Consider the following 18,946-nt stretch of genomic DNA (forward strand, 5'->3'; position numbering starts at 1 on the left):
GTTATGTTTTTGTAGGAGAGTAAGGTTGGTAAACTATTCTGTAAGAGTATTGAAACATTTCATCTTTGTAGGCCATAGTCTCTTTTGTAGAAGCTGAACGCTTTTGTTATGACCTCAAAGTAGCCATCAATCAGCATGTAGAGGAGAGAGTGGCTGGCTCCAAAAATTTTTACTTACAGCGGCGCTTGGGCGGGTTAGTTGGATGAGGTCCTGACTCTTAATTTCCACCCAGGTCATGATCCCAAATCCCACATCATGAGACCAGTCATGAGACAGAGCCCCACATCAGGCTTCGCCCTGAGCTTGCAGCCTGCTTACCATTTTCTCTGTCTCTCCCTCTGTCTGTTTTCCCCACTTCTGCATTCTCTCTCTCTCTCTCTATTTCTCTCTCAAGTCAAAAAAAAATTAAAGAAACAGGTGATAGTGTTCTACTAGATTTTCAGTGGTTAAAATTATTTTTTCTCTATTTTAGTTGCAAGAAGAACAGGAACGACATGCAGAGGCCGTAAGATATGCTGAGGAGATGAAAGATCATGTGCAAAAGTATAATTTAAACCTCTTAGAAAATAACTTGTTTATTTATAAAGCAAATGAACAGTGTAGTATGGGAAATGTACTAGTTATGCCAGTATATCATTGTTAAGCTCGATACAAATTCCAGCTTTGAGCTATTTTTAAATGCAGAATTGTGGCATATTATCTCTCAATTTTGCACCTTATCCACAAAACACGATGAGAAAAATCGCACAATTCCCAAATCTTCCTCTTGACAAAATTTTAAGAATTTCTGTAATACCCTCATTTGTTCAGAAAGTATGTGATGTTGTTTTAAATTTATGTGTGAGAATAATTACCTTAAGATCTGCATTTTAGGCTACAGGTTAAAAATGCCACGCAAGAAGCAACCATCAAACATCAAGTGGCCCAGATTCAAGATCTTGAGAGCAACGTGATAAAGACAAGTTTGGTAAGTCGGTCTCTTAATGTCTGTCCTACTGAAAAGGAATCCGTATTTCACTAGTAGTAGTACATAAGAATGATTTGGATCCTATGGAAAATCTCACTGCTGCAAAGGTTTGGTTGATATTGTTCCTACTTGCTACTAGTGATGTAATTCTTCTATATAGATGAAGTTGATTGAATTCATAAAGTAATGACCTTTACAGTGAGATTTTCATAAAAACATTGTGAGAATCTAAAAAAAGCAACATTTTATATATACCACATTGAGCATCTGTTTTAGTCCACCTTTGGCTACTGTTAATAATGATGCTGTGAACGTTGGCATACAGATGTGTGAGTCCCTGCTAATATTTTTCAGCGTGATTCAAACATCCCCAATCTTTGAGTGGTCATTTGATCTTGAATACTGACATTCTCTTGTAATCTCATCCCTTCAGTGAGAGTTTGAGAACGGGTTATTTTAATGATGATTTGTTGTAATTTGTAATAATAAGTTTGCAATTTATTATCTTCATTAACAATGACCGGCAGATCATTATGCAAACGTCCTTCTCAAAGGAATGGACTTTTCTCCTTGTTGGATTTTGTAAAGGAAAAGAAATGCCAGTGAAAAAGGAGAAATGGCTGCTCTGTCAGGGCCTTACCTAGTAACATAGTGCTCCTACCATTGCAAGTTCAGACTCATTTTTTTTTTTCCATTCACTTCAGTTAGTCAGACTTTCAGAGATTTCACAATTCAATCTCAGAAAAGACTAATGTGCCATTCAGGATTCTCATTTATTGATATGTAGTGAAACCCCAACTGTTTTCCAAGCAGAACAGTTAATGTCCTCGCACTCTCACCCTCCTTTGTAGGATTCTCACTGTAAATCCTAAGTGGGAGTAATGAGGTAGATACACTGACCAACTCATTTCTCTCAGTCACAAAAGCTATATAATATACATCCAAGTTTCATTTGACAGCTATACCCGTCAGGGGAACTAGAACATTCTGTTGACTGGTCCTTTTTGTGGCTGAAGAGACATTGAAAATTACTTCCTTTTCTAGACGTCTTATTAATGAGTCACATTGTATTAGGGAACTTTTCATGCAAGTAACATGATACTCAGTCGATCAGTCTTCTATGAATGAGAGTGCTAGGCATTGTCCTGCTACTGTGTCCTGAAGAAATCTTTAAGGTCTCAAAAACTAAAATTTGTAAGAATATCCTAAACTGATGAAGCTTATTAAAGAATAACGAGGGATTTAGTGTAGATACCTATAGGAAAGAATTAGGGTTATGGCATGAAATTACCTGCCACTTTAAGGTGTTCCCTGTGGGGGGGAAAAAAAAAAACTTAGATAGCTTTCAGCCAACTCAGTCCATAGCTCTGACTTCTCTAGAAGGTCCTTATCTCCTGAATCCCCAAACCAGGGGCTACCTGGGTGAAGACATTTGATGCACACAATTTTGAGGTGAAGAATCTGGATTGGGAAGAAGAGGTAGCTCTAGCCAACTTAACCTTCCTAACAATATAGTCAAGTATGCGTCTGAAAGGAACTTCAGAAGACTTCCATAAGTTGAAATCTCTATGGACGAAGAAATTACTCAAAAGGAAACAAAGGCAAACCAGTGATCATCCAGCCCTTGTGATAAATGTCGTGTTATAAAGAAAAGCGAGACAAAGTATGCTGGTCAGCATCCTAAGGGTAAGGGTGCCCCCTAAGACTCAATAAGAAAAACACACTCAAAGTAACACAGAAAAGAGTCCAAATAAAATGTACACGATTAGCTGTCTACAAAGGTACTCCATGTCAAGTACTGATTTTTGAGTGTGCGGTTGAGGATGTTGTCTATGAGCACCTACATGGAAGAGCGAAAAGGACACATGGCCTAGGTAAAGGGGCCAAAGCTGGAAATGTGAATTAGAGAATCTGGTTGTGAAGCCTTAAGAGCAATTCAAAACACAGAGAGCAAGGGGCAAGGACTTAATGTCAGGGGTTGCCCTCCTTCATAAATAAGGTGGGGTTAGAAGCGCAGAGGGAGGGCATGGTCATTTTTCTCAGCTGCTGCTGAAAAGTGAAGCAGGATAGAGACGTTAATAAAATAAAATAAAAAAAAGAGGTTCTTGATGACCCTCAAAATGTCTTAGTGGAATGATAGGAGTGAAAGTTAAATTTTAGAGTAAAAGAAGGAAATAAGTAAAGAAAAGTTGATTCTGTGGATGATACGATACATTAAAGAATGCTCGAGTCCACTGCAAGGGGAGAAGCAGCGTGATAGGTGGACAGAGCTTCAAAAGTTAAGCAAATGGTTACTAGAAACGGAGAAATTGAAATCTTTCTTCCTTATGCAGCCAGTGCTGGAATTTACAGATTTGTAGCACTTTACTAACTGCAAAGCTCTGGGGGCAGCTTTTCTGATATATTGTTACCACAAAGCCTTAATCTCTTCATCAGAGTACCTGCTAAAGCAGCCTAATGTAAACAGTATGGACATGAAATGATTGAGGAACTTTGGTTTAGCAAGACTCGTTTATTTCCATGTCAGTGGTTTTCCCTTGTCTCTGATGGTGATGTAAAGCATCTCTTACTCAATCTAAGACATGCTTTTTGTACCGTGGTCTGTGAGTATTGTCCACTGAGTAGTATAGAGAGGGAGTTAGTTAAAAGTATTATAAGTGGGGGGAAAAAAAGTACTGTTTGCTAGTGGCATTGGTGAAAGTTGTGTGAAGTACTGAGGAGAGATTCTGGGCCTCATGCTCCCCATTTGCTCCCACTTGCGGTGGTATGAAGAATGACTTCAGTATAATTTGTATAGGGGACCACTTGTATTGGCATACCACCTGCCTTAACTATCTCATTGTATTGGAACGCAAAATACAGCAACAGTAATCATGCTAAATGCATACACTTAGAGCTGACTATGTACCATGTACCCTTCTAAGATGTTCATGTATTATTTCCTAATTTTATATTCCCAAGATCCCAGTGAGGTTAATCCTATTATTATTTATGTTTCAGATCACTTTTATAAGATTCTTCATTGAGAGAGAGAGAGAGAGAGAGAGAGAGAGAGAGAGAGATTGTGGGAAGAGCAGGTAGGGAGAGAGAGAGAGGGAGGGAGAGAGAGAGAGAGATTGTGGGAAGAGCAGGTAGGGAGAGAGAGAGAGGGAGGGAGGGAGAGAGAGAGAGAATGCCAAGCAGGCTCCTCACTACCCACCCAGAGCTGGATGTGGGGCTCAATCACGTGACCCTGAGATCATGTCCTGAGCAGAAATCAAGAGCCAGACGCTGACCCGACTGAGTCACCTAGGTACCCCAGTAGGTGCTGTTATTACTTTCATTTTACAGATGCAGAGACTGAGACACGGAAGTTTTAGCTAGTGTACTTAAGGTCATACAGCTCATAACCAGCAGAATTGGGAATTCAGACCCAGGCTTTCTGGCTCCTACTAGGATACTGCTTGGCAAACTCTTCCATGAAATATCTCAATGTCACTGAAAACAGCATGTTCAGTTTCATAATCACGAGAACAGCAATGTCATTCACCTATGTGAATATTGAAAATCATAGTTGATATGGTGCTTGGAATATGAAAACTGAAATGTTTACTATAAGGTAATTTCCTATATTTCCTCCATTTGACCATTATACATTTGTATGTTTATCTGATCATATATAATTTAAAAATATTAACAACGTTATGTTTTTGTAGGAGAGTAAGATTGGTAAACTATTCTGTACCAGTATTGAAATGTTTTCGGCTTTGTAGGCCATAGTCTCTGTTGTAGACGCTGAGCTCTTTTGTTATGATCTAAAAGTAGCCATCAATCAGCATGTAGAGGAAAGTGTGGCTGGGTCCAATAAGATTTTAGTTACAGGAGTGCTTAGGCTGCTTAGTTGGTTGAGCGTCCTGACTCTTAATTTCCACTCAGGTCATGATCCCAAACCCCACATCATGAGACCGGTCATGAGACCGAGCCCCACATCAGACTTCGCCCTGAGCTTGCAGCCTGCTTACCTTTTTCTCTGTCTCTCCCTCTGACTCCCTTCCCACTTGTGTGTGCTCTCTCCCTCTCTGTCTCTCTTTCAAGTACAAAAAAACAAGAAACAAAAACATTTAGTTACAGAAACAGGTGATGGTGTTCAACTAGATTGTCAGTATTTAAAATTATTATTATTTTTTCTTTATTTTAGTTACAAGAAGCACAGAAACGACATGCAGAGGCCGTAAGATATGCTGAGAAGATTAAAGATCATATGCTAAAGTATAATTTAAACCTCTTAGAAAATAACTTGTTTATTTATAAAGCAGATAAGCAGTGTACTATGAGAAATGTATTAGTTATGCGAGTATATCATTGTTAAGCTGGATACAAATTCCAGCTTTGAGCTATTTTGAAATGCAAAATTTTGGCATCTTATCTCTCAATTTTGCACCATTACCACAAAACACAACTAGAAAATTGGCGCAATTGCCAAATCATCCTCTTGATACAATTTTAAGAATTTCTGTAATACCCTCACTTGTTCAGAAATTACACGATACAGTTTTAAAATTATGTGTGAGAATAATTATCTTAAGATCTGCATTTTAGGCTAAAGGTTAAAAATGCCAGGCAAGAAGAAACCATCAAACATCAAGCGGCCCAAATTCAAGATCTTCAGAGCAACTTGCTAAAGGCAAGTTTGGTAAGTCGATCTCTTAATGACTGTCCTACTGAAAAGGAATCCTTATGTCACTAGTAGAAGTACATAAGAATGTTTTGGATCATATGGAAAATTTCACCGATCAAAATATTTGGTTGATATTGTTCCTGCTTGCCAGTAGTGATGTAATTCTTCTATATAGGTGAAGTTGATTGAATTCATAAAGTAATGATGTTTGTAGTGAGATTTAAATAAAAATATTGTGAGAATCTAAGAAGAGCAACATTTTATATATACCACAGTGAGCATTTGGTTTAGTCCTCCTTTTGGCTATTGTATATAAAGGTGCTGTGAACATTGGCATACAGATGTGTGAGTCCCTGCTAATATTTTCCAGCGTATTTCAAACGTCCCCAGTCTTTGAGTGATCATTTCATCTTGCATTCTATCTTTCTGTTGTAAACCCAACCCTTTAGTGAGAGTTTCAGAAAGAGTTCTTTTAATGATGATATGTTGTAATTTAAAATTACAAATTTGCCACATATTCTCTTCATCAACAATGACTAGCAGGTCATTATGCAAACGTCCTTCCCAAAGAATAGAGTTTTCTCTTTGTTGGATTTTGTAAAGGAAAAGAAATGCCAGTAAAAAAGTGGAAATGGCTGCTCAGGCAGGGCCTTACCTAGTAACATAGTGCTCCTACCATTGCAAGTTCAGAAACTCATTTTTTTTTTCCATTCAGTTGAGTTAATCAGCCTTTCAGAGATTTCACAATTCAATTTCAGAAAAGACTAATGTGCCATTCAAGATTATAATTTATAGATATGTAGTGAAACCCCAACTGTTTTCCAAGTGGAACAGTTAATGTCATCCCACTCTCACCATCCTTTGTAGGATTCTCATTGTAAATCCTAAGTGGGAGCAATGAGGGAGATACACTGACCAACTCGTTTCTGTCAGTCACAAAAGCTATATAATATACATGCAAGTTTCATTTGACAGCTATATACGTCAGGGGAACTAGAACATTCTGTTGACTGGTCCTTTTTATGACTGAAGGGACATTGAAAATTACTTTCTTTTCTATACGTCTTATTAATGAGTCACACTGTAATATGGAACTTTTCATGCGAGTAATATGACACTCTGTTGATCAGTCTTCTATGAATGAGAGTGCTAGGCATTGTCCTGCTACTGTGTCCTAAAGAAATCATTAAGGTCTCAAAGACTAAAATTTGTAAGGATATCCGAAATTGATGAAGTTTATTAAAGAATAACGAGCGATTTTCTGTACATCTCTATAGAAAGGAATTAGGGTTATGGCATGAAATTACCTGCCACTTTAAGGTCTTCTCTGCGAATCAAAAACTTAAGATTGCATTCGGCCAACTCAGTCCATAGCTCTGACTTCTCTAGAAGGTCCTTATCTCCTGAATCCCCAAACCAGGGGCTACCTGGGTGAAGATATTTGATGCACACAATTTTGAGGTGAAGAATCTGGATTGGGAAGAAGAGGTAGCTCTAGCCAACTTAACCTTCCTAACAATATAGTCAAGTATGCGTCTGAAAGGAACTTCAGAAGACTTCCATAAGTTGAAATCTCTATGGACGAAGAAATTACTCAAAAGGAAACAAAGGCAAACCAGTGATCATCCAGCCCTTGTGATAAATGTCGTGTTATAAAGAAAAGCGAGACAAAGTATGCTGGTCAGCATCCTAAGGGTAAGGGTGCCCCCTAAGACTCAATAAGAAAAACACACTCAAAGTAACACAGAAAAGAGTCCAAATAAAATGTACACGATTAGCTGTCTACAAAGGTACTCCATGTCAAGTAATGATTTTTGAGTGTGCGGTTGAGGATGTTGTCTATGAGCACCTACATGGAAGAGCGAAAAGGACACATGGCCTAGGTAAAAGGGCCAAAGCTGGAAATGTGAATTAGAGAATCTGGTTGTGAAGCCTTAAGAGCAATTCAAAACACAGAGAGCAAGGGGCAAGGACTTAATGTCAGGGGTTGCCCTCCTTCATAAATAAGGTGGGGTTAGAAGCGCAGAGGGAGGGCATGGTCATTTTTCTCAGCTGCTGCTGAGAAGGGAAGCAGGATAAATACCTTAATATTTTTTGTTTAAAAAGGTCCTATATGACCCTCAAATTTTCTTAGTGGAATGATTGGAGTGAAAGTTAGATTTTAGTGTAAAAGAAGGAAATAAGTGAAGAAAACTTGAATCTGTGGATGAGATGATACATTAAAGAATGTTCGAGTCCACTGCAAGGGGAGAAGCAGCGTGATAGATGGACAAAGTTTCAAACTTAAGCAAATGGTTAATAGAAAAGGAGAAATTGAAATCTCTCTTCCTTATGCAGCCAGTGCTGGGATTTACAGATTTGTAGCACTTTACCAACTGTAAAGCTCTGGGGACAGCTTTTCTGATATGCTGTTACCACAAAGCCCTAATCTCTTCACCAGAGTACCTGCTAAAGCAGCCTAACGTAAACAGTATGGGCATGAAATGATTGAGGAACTTTAGTTTAGCAAGACTTCATTATTTCCATATCAGTGGCTTTCCCTTGCCTCTGATGGTCATATAAAGCATCTACTACTCAGTCTAGGCGGTGTTATTTGTACTGTACTCTGTGAGCATTGTCCACTGAGTAGTATAGAGAGGATGTAAGTTAAAAGTATTATAAGAGGAAAAAAAAGTACTGTTGGCTAGTGGCATTGGCGAAAGTTGTGTGAAGTACTGAAGAGAGATTCTGGGCCTCATCCTCCCCATTTGCTGCCACTTGCGGTGATATGAAGAATAACTTCAGTATAATTTGTACACGGGGCCACTTTTATTGGCATGCCACCTGCCTAAACTATATCATTGTATTGGAATGCAAAACACATCAACAGTAATCATGGTAAATGCATACACTTAGAGCTGACTATGTGCCACGTACCCTTCTAAGTTGTTCCTGTATTATTTCCTAAATTTATATTACCAAGATCCCAGTTAGGTAGATACTATTATTATTTATTTTGAGATCACTTTTTTTAAGGTTCCTTAATTTGAGAGAGAGAGAGAGAGAGAGAGAGAGAGAGAGAGAGAGACTGTGGGGAAGGGAAGGTAGGGAGAGTGAGAAAGAGGGAGAGAGGCAGAGATAGAGACAGAATTCCAAGCAGGCTCCTTGCTGTCCACGCAGAGCCCGATGTGGGGCTTAATCACGTGACCCTGAGATCATGTTCTGAGCAGAAATCAAGAGCAACACGCTGAACCGACTGAGCCACTCAGGTGCCCCAGTAGGTGCTGTCATTACCTTCATTTTACAGATGCAGAGACTGAGACATGGAAGTTTTAGGTAGTGTGCTCAAGGTCATACAGCTCATAACCAGCAGAATTGGGAATTCAGACCCAGGCTTTCTGGCTCCTACTAGGATACTGCTTGTCAAACTCTTCCATGAAATATCTCGTTGTCACTGAAAATAGCATGTTCAGTTTCAATCACGAGAATAGAAATGTCATTCACCTATGTGAATATTTAAAATCATAGTTGATGCAGTGCTTGTAATGTGAAAACAGAAATGTTTACCATAAGGTAATTTTCTATATTTCCTCCATTTGACCAGTACATACATTTGTATGTTTATCTGATCATATATAATTTATAAATATTAACAACGTTATGTTTTTGTAAGAGAGTAAGTTTGGTAAACTATTCTGGAAGAATATTGAAACATTTTCAGCTTTGTAGGCCACAGTCTGTGTTGTAGCAGGTCCACCCTGCTGTTATGACCTAAAAGTAGCCATCAATCAGCATGTAGGGGAGAGTGTGGCTGGGTCCAATAAGATTTCAGTTACAAGGGCACTTGGGTGGCTTTGTTGGTTGAGCGTCCTGACTCTTAATTTCTGCTCATGTCATGATCCCAAACGCCACATCATGAGAGCGGTCATGAGACTGAGACCCACATCAGGCTTCACCCTGAGCTTGGAGCCTGCTTACTAGTATCTCTGTCTCTTCCTATGACTCCCTTCCCCATTTGGGCGTTCTCTCTCTCTCTCTCTCTCTCTCTCTCTCTCTGCCTCATTAAGTCAAAAAAAATTACATTTGGTTACAAAAACAGGTGATGGTGTTTTACTAGATTGTCAGTAGTTAAAATTATTTTTTTTCTTTATTCTAGTTGCAAGAAGCAAAGGATCGAGAGGCAGAGGCCATAAGATATGCGGAGAAGACGTAAGATCATATGCAAAAGTATAATTTAAACCTCACAGAAAATACCTTGATTATTTATACAGCAGATAAGCAGTGTAGTACGAGAAATATACTTGTTATGCCAGTATATTATTGTTAAGCTGGATACAAATTCCAGCTTTGAGCTATTTTGAAATGCAAAATTGTGGATATTATATCTCAATTTTGCACCTTATCCACAAAACATGAGAAAAATGGCACAATTCCCAAATCTTCCTCTTGATACAATTTAAAGAATTTCTGTAAGACCCTCATTTGTTCAGATATTATATGGTATTGTTTTACATTTATGTGTGAGAATAATTATCTTAAGATCTGCATTTTAGGCTAGAAGTGCAAAATGCCAGACAGGAAGAAACCATCAAACATCAAGCGGCCCAAATTCAAGATCTTCAGAGCAACTTGTTAAAGACAAGTTTGGTAAGTCGGTCTCTTAATGTCTGTCCTACTGAAAAGGAATCCGTATTTCACTAGCAGTAGTACATAAGAATGTTTTGGATCACATGGAAAGGCTCACTGATCCAAATATTTGGTTGATATTGTTGCTATTTGCTATTAGCGATGGAATTCTTCGATAGAGATGAAGTTGATTGAACTCATAAAGTAATGACCTTTATAGTGAGATTTTCATAAAAACTTTGTGAGAGTCTAAAAAAGCAACATTTTATATATACCAGAGTGAGCGTTTGGTTTAGTCCACCTTTTGGCTACTGTTAATAATGCGGCTGTAAACGTTGGCATACAGATGTGTGAGAGTCCCTGCTAATATTTTTCAGCGTGTTTCAAACTTCCGCACGCTTTGAGTGATCATGTCATCTTGAATTCTGACTTTCTCTTGTAGTCTCAACCCTTCAGTGAGAGTTTGAGAACGGGTTATTTTAATGATGATTTGTTGTAATTTGTAATTACAAGTTTGCAACTTATTCTCTTCATCAACAATGACTAGCAGGTCGTTATGCAAACGTCCTTCTCAAAGGAATGGACTTTTCTCTTTGTTGGATTTTGTAAAGGAAAAGAAATGCCAGTGAAAAAGGAGAAATGGCTGCTCTGTCAGGGCCTTACCTAGTAACATAGTGCTCCTACCATTGCAAGTTCAGAAACTCATTATCTTTTTCCACTCACTTGAGTTAATCAGCCTTTCACAGATTTCACAATTCAATCTCAGAAAAGACTAATGTGCCATTCAGGATTCTCATTTATTGATATGTAGTGAAACCCAAACTGTTTTCCAAGCAGAACAGTTATTGTCCTCGCACTCTCACCCTCCTTTGTAGGATTCTCATTGTAAATCCTAAGTGGGAGCAATGAGGTAGATACACTGACCAACTCGTTTCTGTCAGTCGCAAAAGCTATGTAATATACATGCAAGTTTCATTAGACAGCTATACCCGTCAGGGGAATTAGAACATTCTGTTGACTGGTCCTTTTTGTGACTGAAGAGGCATTGAAAATTATTTTCTTTTCTAGACGTCTTATAAATGAGTCACATAGTAATAGGGAACTTTTCATGCGAGTAACATGACACTCTGTTTTCAGTCTTCTATGAATGAGAGTGCAAGGCATTGTCCTGCTACTGTGTCCTGAAGAAATCATTAAGGTCTCAAAAACTAAAATTTGTAAGGATATCTGAAACTGATGAAGCTTATTAAAGAATAACGAGGGATTTAGTGTAGATCCGTAAAGAAAGGAATTAAGATTATGGCATGAAATTGTCTGCCACTTTAAGGTCTTCCCTGTGAAACAAAAACTTAGTTATCTTTCAGCCAACTCAGTCCATAGCTCTGACTTCTCCAGAAGGTCCTTATCTCCTGAATCCCCAAACCAGGGGCTACCTGGGTGAAGGCATTTGATGCACACAATTTTGAGGTGAAGAATCTGGATTGGGAAGAAGAGGTAGCTCTAGCCAACTTAACCTTCCTAACAATATAGTCAAGTATGCGTCTGAAAGGAACTTCAGACGACTTCCATAAGTTGAAATCTCTATGGACTAAGAAATTACTCAAAAGGAAACAAAGGCAAACCAGTGATCATCCAGCCCTTGTGATAAATGTCGTGTTATAAAGAAAAGCGAGACAAAGTATGCTGGTCAGCATCCTAAGGGTAAGGGTGCCCCCTAAGACTCAATAAGAAAAGCACACTCAATGTAACACCGAAAAGAGTCCAAATAAAATGTACACGATTAGCTGTCTACAAAGGTACTCCATGTCAAGTAATGATTTTTGAGTGTGCGGTTGAGGATGTTGTCTATGAGCACCTACATGGAAGAGCGAAAAGGACACATGGCCTAGGTAAAGGGGCCTAGGTAAAGGTGTGGTTAAAAGAGCAGAGGGAGGGCATGGTCATTTTTCTCAGCTGCTGCTGAAAAGTGAAGCAGGATAGAGACCTTAATAAAATTTTTTAAAAAAGAGGTTCTTGATGACCCTCAAAATGTCTTAGTGGAATGATAGGAGTGAAAGTTAGATTTTAGTGTAAAAGAAGGAAATAAGTGAAGAAAAGTTGATTCTGTGGATGAGACGATACATTAAAGAATGTTCGAGTCCACTGCAAGGGGAGAAGGAGCGTGATAGATGGACAGAGCTTCAAAAGTTAAGCAAATGGTTACTAGAAAAGGAGAAATTGAAATATTTTTTTCCTTATGCACCCAGTGCTAGGATTTACAGATTTATAGCACTTTACCAACTGTAAAGCTCTGGGGCCAGCTTTTCTGTTATGCTGTTACCACAAAGCCTTAATCTCCTCATCAGAGTACCCACTAAAGCAGCCTAACATAAACAGTATGGGCATGAAATGATTGAGGAACTTTGGTTTAGCAAGCCTTCATTATATTCATGTCAGTGGCTTTCCCTTGCCTCTGATGGTCATGTAAATCATCTATTACTCAATCTAAGAGGTGCTATTTGTACTGTAGTCCGTGAGTATTGTCCACTGAGTAGTATAGAGAGGGAGTTAGTTAAAAGTTTTATAAGTGGGGAAAAAAAAAAGTACTGTTTGCTAGTGGCATTGGCGAAAGTTGTGTGAAGTACTGAGGAGAGATTCTGGGCCTCATGCTCCCCATTTGCTGCCACTTGCAGTGGTATGAAGAATGACTTCAGTATAATTTCTATAGGGGACCACTTGTATTGGCATGCCACCTGCCTTAACTATCTCATTGTATTGGAATGCAAAATACAGCAAAAGTAATCTTGCTAAATGCATACACTTAGAGCTGACTATGTGCCACGTACCCTTCTAAGTTTTTCACCTGTTATTTCCTAATTTAAGCTTCCCAACATCCCAGTGGGGTAGATACTATTATTATTTATTTTGAGATAACTTTTTTAAGGTTCTTTATTTTGAGAGAGAGAGCGAGATTGTGGGAAGGGCAGATAGGGAGAGAGAGAGAGAGGGACAGAAAGAGAGAGAGAGAGAGAGAGAGAGAGAGAGAATCCCAAGCAGTCTCCTCGCTGTCCACACAGAGCCTGATGTGGGGCTCAATCACATGACCCTGAGATCATGTCCTGAGCCGAAATCAAGAGCCAGACGCTCAACCGACTGAGCCACCCATGTGCCCCAGTAGGTGCTGTCATTAACTTCATTTTACAGATGCAGAGATTGAGACACGGAAGTTTTAGGTAGTGTGCTCAAGGTCATACAGCTCATAACGAGCAGAATTGGGAATTCATACCCAGGCTTTCTGACTCCTACTAGGATGCTGCTTCTCAAACTCTTCCATGAAATATCTTGTTGTCACTGAATACAGCATGTTCAGTTTTATCATCACAAGAATAGAAATGTCATTCACCTATGTGAATATGTAAAATCATAGTTGATGCAGTGTTTGTAATATGAAAACAGAAATGTTTACCATAAGGTTAATTCCTATATTTCCTCCATTTCACCAGTAGATACATTTGTACATTTATCTGCTCATATATAATTAAAAAAAATTAAAAACGTTCTGATTTTGTAGCAGAGTAAGGTTGGTACATTATTCTGGAAGAGTATTGAAACATTTTCAGCTTTGTAGGCCATAGTCTCTGTTGCAGCAGCTCAACTTTATTGTTACAATCTAACAGTAGCCATCAATCAGCATGTAGCGCAGAGCGTGGCTGGGTCCAATAAGATTTAATTACAGGCGCACTTGGGCGGCTAGGTGGTTGAGTGTCCTGACCCTTAATTTCCACTCAGGTCATGATCCTAAACCCCACATCATGAGAGCGGTCATGAGACCGAGCCCCACATCAGGCTTCACCCTGAGCTTGGAGCCTGCCTACGATTTTCTCTGTCTCTACCTCTGCCTCTATTCCCCACTTGTGTGTGTTCTCTCTCTCTCTCTCTCTCTCTCTCTCTCTCTCAAGTAAAAAAAAAAAACATTTAGTTACAGAAACAGGTGATTGTTTCTACTAGATTGTCAGTAGTTAAAATTATATTGTTTTCTTTATTTTAGTTGCAAGAAGCAAAGGATCAACATGCAGAGGCCATAAGATATGCTGAGAAGATGTAAGATCATATGGAAAAGTATAATTTAATCCTCAAAGAAAATAGCTTGATTTTTATAAAACAGATAAGCAATGTAGTATGAGAAATGTATTCGTTATGCCAGTATATCCTTGTTAAACTGGATACAAATTCCAGGTTTTAGTTATTTTGAAATGCAGAATTGTGGCACATTATATCTCAATTTTGCACCTTATCCACAAAAGACAATGAGAAAAATGGCTCAATTGCCAAATCTTCCTCTTGATACAATTTTAAGAATTTCTGTAATCCCCTCATTTGTCAGAAATTATATGGTATTTTTGTAAATTTATTTGTGAGAATAATTACCTTAAGATCTGCATTTTAGGCTAGAAGTGCAACATGCCAGGCCAGAAGGAACCATCAAACAGCAAGCGGCCCCAATTCACAATCTTCCGAGCAACTTGTTAAAGACAAGTTTAGTAAGTCAGTCTCTTGATGTCTGTCCTACTGAAAAGGAATCCTTATTTCAATAGGTGTAGTACATAAGAATGTTTTAGATCATATGGAAAAATCTCACTGATCAAAATATTAGGTTGATATTGTTCCTACTTGCTATTAGCGATGGAATTTTTCTATAGAGATGAAGCTGATTGAACTCATAAAGTAATGATGTTTATAGTGACATTTTCATAAAAACATTGTGAGAGTCTAAAAAAGCAACATTTTATATATACCACAGTGAGCGTTTGGTTTAGTCCACCTTTTGGCTACTGTTAATAATGCTGCTGTGAACGTTGGCATACAGATGTGTGAGAGTCCCTGCTAATATTTTTCAGCGTGTTTCAAACTTCCGCACGCTTTGAGTGATCATGTCATCTTGAATTCTGACTTTCTCTTGTAGTCTCAACCCTTCAGTGAGAGTTTGAGAACGGGTTATTTTAATGATGATTTGTTGTAATTTGTAATTACAAGTTTGCAACTTATTCTCTTCATCAACAATGACTAGCAGGTCGTTATGCAAACGTCCTTCTCAAAGGAATGGACTTTTCTCTTTGTTGGATTTTGTAAAGGAAAAGAAATGCCAGTGAAAAAGGAGAAATGGCTGCTCTGTCAGGGCCTTACCTAGTAACATAGTGCTCCTACCATTGCAAGTTCAGAAACTCATTATCTTTTTCCACTCACTTGAGTTAATCAGCCTTTCACAGATTTCACAATTCAATCTCAGAAAAGACTAATGTGCCATTCAGGATTCTCATTTATTGATATGTAGTGAAACCCAAACTGTTTTCCAAGCAGAACAGTTATTGTCCTCGCACTCTCACCCTCCTTTGTAGGATTCTCATTGTAAATCCTAAGTGGGAGCAATGAGGTAGATACACTGACCAACTCGTTTCTGTCAGTCGCAAAAGCTATATAATATACATGCAAGTTTCATTAGACAGCTATACCCGTCAGGGGAATTAGAACATTCTGTTGACTGGTCCTTTTTGTGACTGAAGAGGCATTGAAAATTATTTTCTTTTCTAGACGTCTTATAAATGAGTCACATAGTAATAGGGAACTTTTCATGCGAGTAACATGACTCTCTGTTGATCAGTCTTCTATGAATGAGAGTGCTAGGCATTGTCCTGCTACTGTGTCCTAAAGAAATCTTTAAAGTCTCAAAACCTAAAATTTGTAAGAATATCCGAAACTGGTGAAGCTTATTAAAGAATAACGAGGGATTTTCTGTGTATCCCTTTAGAAAGGAATTAAGGTTATGGCATGAAATTGTCTGCCACTTTAAGGTCTTCCCTGTGAAACAAAAACTTAGATAGCTTTCAGCCAACTCAGTCCATAGCTCTGACTTCTCTAGAAGGTCCTTATCTCCTGAATCCCCAACCAGAGGCTTCATGGGTTGAAAAATTTTGTGTGTGTGTGTGGGGGGGGGGGGCGTTACTCTTTTGTTGTATCTTTAGTTTTATTTTTTTTTAATTTGCATCCCAATTAGTAAGCATTTAGTGAAGCAGTGATTTCAGGAGTGGATTCCTTAATGCCCCTTGCCCATTTAGCACATCCCCCATCCCACAACCCCTCCAGCAACCCTCAGTTTTTTCTCCATATTTATGAGTCTCCTGTGTTTATCCTCCTCCCTGTTTTTATATTATTTTTGTTTCCCTTCCCTTTTGTTCATCTGTTTTGTCTCTTAAAGTCCTCATACTAGGGAAGTCATATGAGTTTTGTCTTTCTCCGACTAATTTCACTTAGCATAATACGCTCCAGTTCCATCCACGTAGTTGCAAATGGCAAGATTTCCTTCTTTTTGATTGCCGAGTAATACTCCATGGAATGAATATATAGATATAGATATAGATATAGATATAGATATAGATATAGATCACATCTTCTTTTTTTTTAATTTTTTTAACGTTTTACTCATTTTTGAGACAGGGGAGACAGAGCGTGAACAGGGGAGGGTCAGAGAGAGGGAGACACAGAATCTGAAACAGGCTCCAGGCTCCCAGCTGTCAGCACAGAGCCCGATGCGGGGCTCGAACCCATGAACTGTGAGATCGTGACCTGAGCCCAAGTCAGAAGCTTAACTGACTGAGCCACCCAGGCACCCCGAACATCTCCCTTTTAACGTGATTATTATCCATTTCTGTATCGTCTTTAAAGAACTAATCCATTCTTTTGCCCGTTTTTATATTGGATTGTCTTTTCATTATTGGAAGAGTTATTTAAATATCCTACATGCAAATCCCTTAGCAGATATGGGATTTTCAGGTATTTTCTCCTATTTAGTCACTTGCCTTTTCACTTTCTTGATGGTGATATTTGAAGCATAGTAGTTTTTAATTTTGATGAAATAAACTTAATCTGCTTTTGTCTTTTGGTGTCATGTCTAAGAAATCATTGTCAAATCCAGTCACAAACACATACACGTAAGCTTTTTTCTAAGAGTTTTATCATTTTAGCTCTTAGATTTTAAGTTAATTTTGTATGTATGCTATGGGGTAGAGGTCTGATTTTATTGCTTTGCATGTGGATATCCATTTGTCCCAGTACCGTTTGTTACAAAGACTAGTCTTATTCCATTTAATTGTCTGGCACCCTTGTGGAAAATCAGTTCACTATAATGTGAGAGTTTATGTTTAGATTCTCAATGTTAATACATTGATCTATATGTCTGTCCTTATGCCAGTACCATATCAAATTTTATGAAAACTTTTTCCTAGTTATCTTGCAAATTACCAGTCACTTATGTAATAATAAAAAGTCAATGTAGTAGAACTTAACTTTGCTCCTATAGAGATTTTTGTTTCTTGAAGGACCCTTTCGTCAGCCTATGCCTTGCTGACCCCATGACTCGATGTGAAGTCAGGCTCAAAAACATAAAATGCTCTTTCTTTAGTGTGTTCAGACTTTTATTTATTTATTTATTTATTTATTTATATTTATATATTTTTTAGAGCGTGCACAAGCAGGACGAGGGGGTGTGTAGGGAAAGAGAGAGAGAGACAGAGAGAGACAGAGAGAGAAGAGGGGAGAGAGAATTTTTAGCAGGCTTCACACTTAGTGTGGAGGCTGACAGGGGTCTTGATCCCATGACCCTGGGATCATGACCTGAGAGTTTGAGGCTCAACTGACTGAGCCACCCAGGTTCCCCGCCTGTGCAAACTTTTAGTGTCTCAGTCAGTGCTGCCCACTTTCATTTCCATCAAATCTTGGCCATAGGATCTCTTGACTCAGTCTACTACCGTTTACTTCATTATATTTTATTATCTCATTATAATGCATAGACTCATCCATAGTTTTCACCATCTAGGAAGGAAAAGATTAACTCTGGGCTATTCCTCTTTCCTGTTAAGCAATCTTGCTAACCCATCATCTTACAATTCACAATGAGATCCTCTTCTGACCTGGTTCTTGTGTGTAACACTGGTGTTAATCCTGTTCTTGGCACAGAACCTACATTCTTGGAAAACACAGTAGCCTGTTTCCCCTTCTTTCACTTAAATAGAAAGATATGCATAGCTATATGTTTTAGCTCAGTGTATAATTAATGGAATAAACATTACATCATTCAAATAATACAGCTGTACAAAGTGAGGTAGTATTAAGTTGATTTATCAGAGACAAATAGTAGATTGGTAATTTGAATGACAACAAACTTTTGAAGCCAACTTGTATGATATGGAGAAGAATTGTGGGACAACACAAAGATGAAGTGATCTTACCTCCCCACACAAAGAAGGTTGGAGTAAGGTAAAGGAGAATATGCAGTTAATTTAAGTAGTGCTAAAGGACAGTGCATTTGTTTTGCTACTGAAAAGATTAAAAATGATTCCATAACATTCTCTTTATTTCCTCACTGAGGAAAGGAGAATGAAGATTGAGCATTCAATGGTTTAAAAAATACTCAAAACTGCCTATTTCCTTTAATTGAAATCAGATCAAAGGCCCAATTTTGGTTATCAAATTGACTCTAGTTTTTCAACTATTGTGCTTCAAATCGTATGTCTCTGTGCTTCTACCTTAACTTGAGGGAACATTCTAAAGAGGCATTCCTTCCTACTTGTAAGAATTGTTGGAATTGAAGGGAATCTTAGAAAAAGATCTAGAGATAGGAAGAAGGCAGAGGAGTAGGAGGACTCTAGGCTTGCCTCATCCCACGAATACAACTAGATAACAAT

The 18,946-nt window shown here is 38.4% G+C and overlaps 1 protein-coding gene across 1 annotated transcript in view; it reads left to right on the top strand.

Annotated features, from left to right (window-relative positions):
* Nucleotides 1–18,946, top strand: part of LOC122235726 (ankyrin repeat domain-containing protein 26-like) — a 91,180-nt gene that overhangs the window by 52,356 nt on the left and 19,878 nt on the right. Inside the window, exons 13-20 of the mRNA XM_042975465.1 lie at nt 473–543; nt 874–967; nt 5,145–5,215; nt 5,546–5,639; nt 9,760–9,812; nt 10,157–10,250; nt 14,257–14,309; nt 14,656–14,749. Of these exons, the coding sequence (XP_042831399.1) occupies nt 473–543; nt 874–967; nt 5,145–5,215; nt 5,546–5,639; nt 9,760–9,812; nt 10,157–10,250; nt 14,257–14,309; nt 14,656–14,749 (624 nt within the window). The remainder of the gene's footprint in view (nt 1–472; nt 544–873; nt 968–5,144; nt 5,216–5,545; nt 5,640–9,759; nt 9,813–10,156; nt 10,251–14,256; nt 14,310–14,655; nt 14,750–18,946) is intronic.

The sequence above is a fragment of the Panthera tigris genome, chromosome F3 (assembly GCF_018350195.1).
Source record: "Panthera tigris isolate Pti1 chromosome F3, P.tigris_Pti1_mat1.1, whole genome shotgun sequence".
NCBI classification, from domain to species: domain Eukaryota; kingdom Metazoa; phylum Chordata; class Mammalia; order Carnivora; family Felidae; genus Panthera; species Panthera tigris.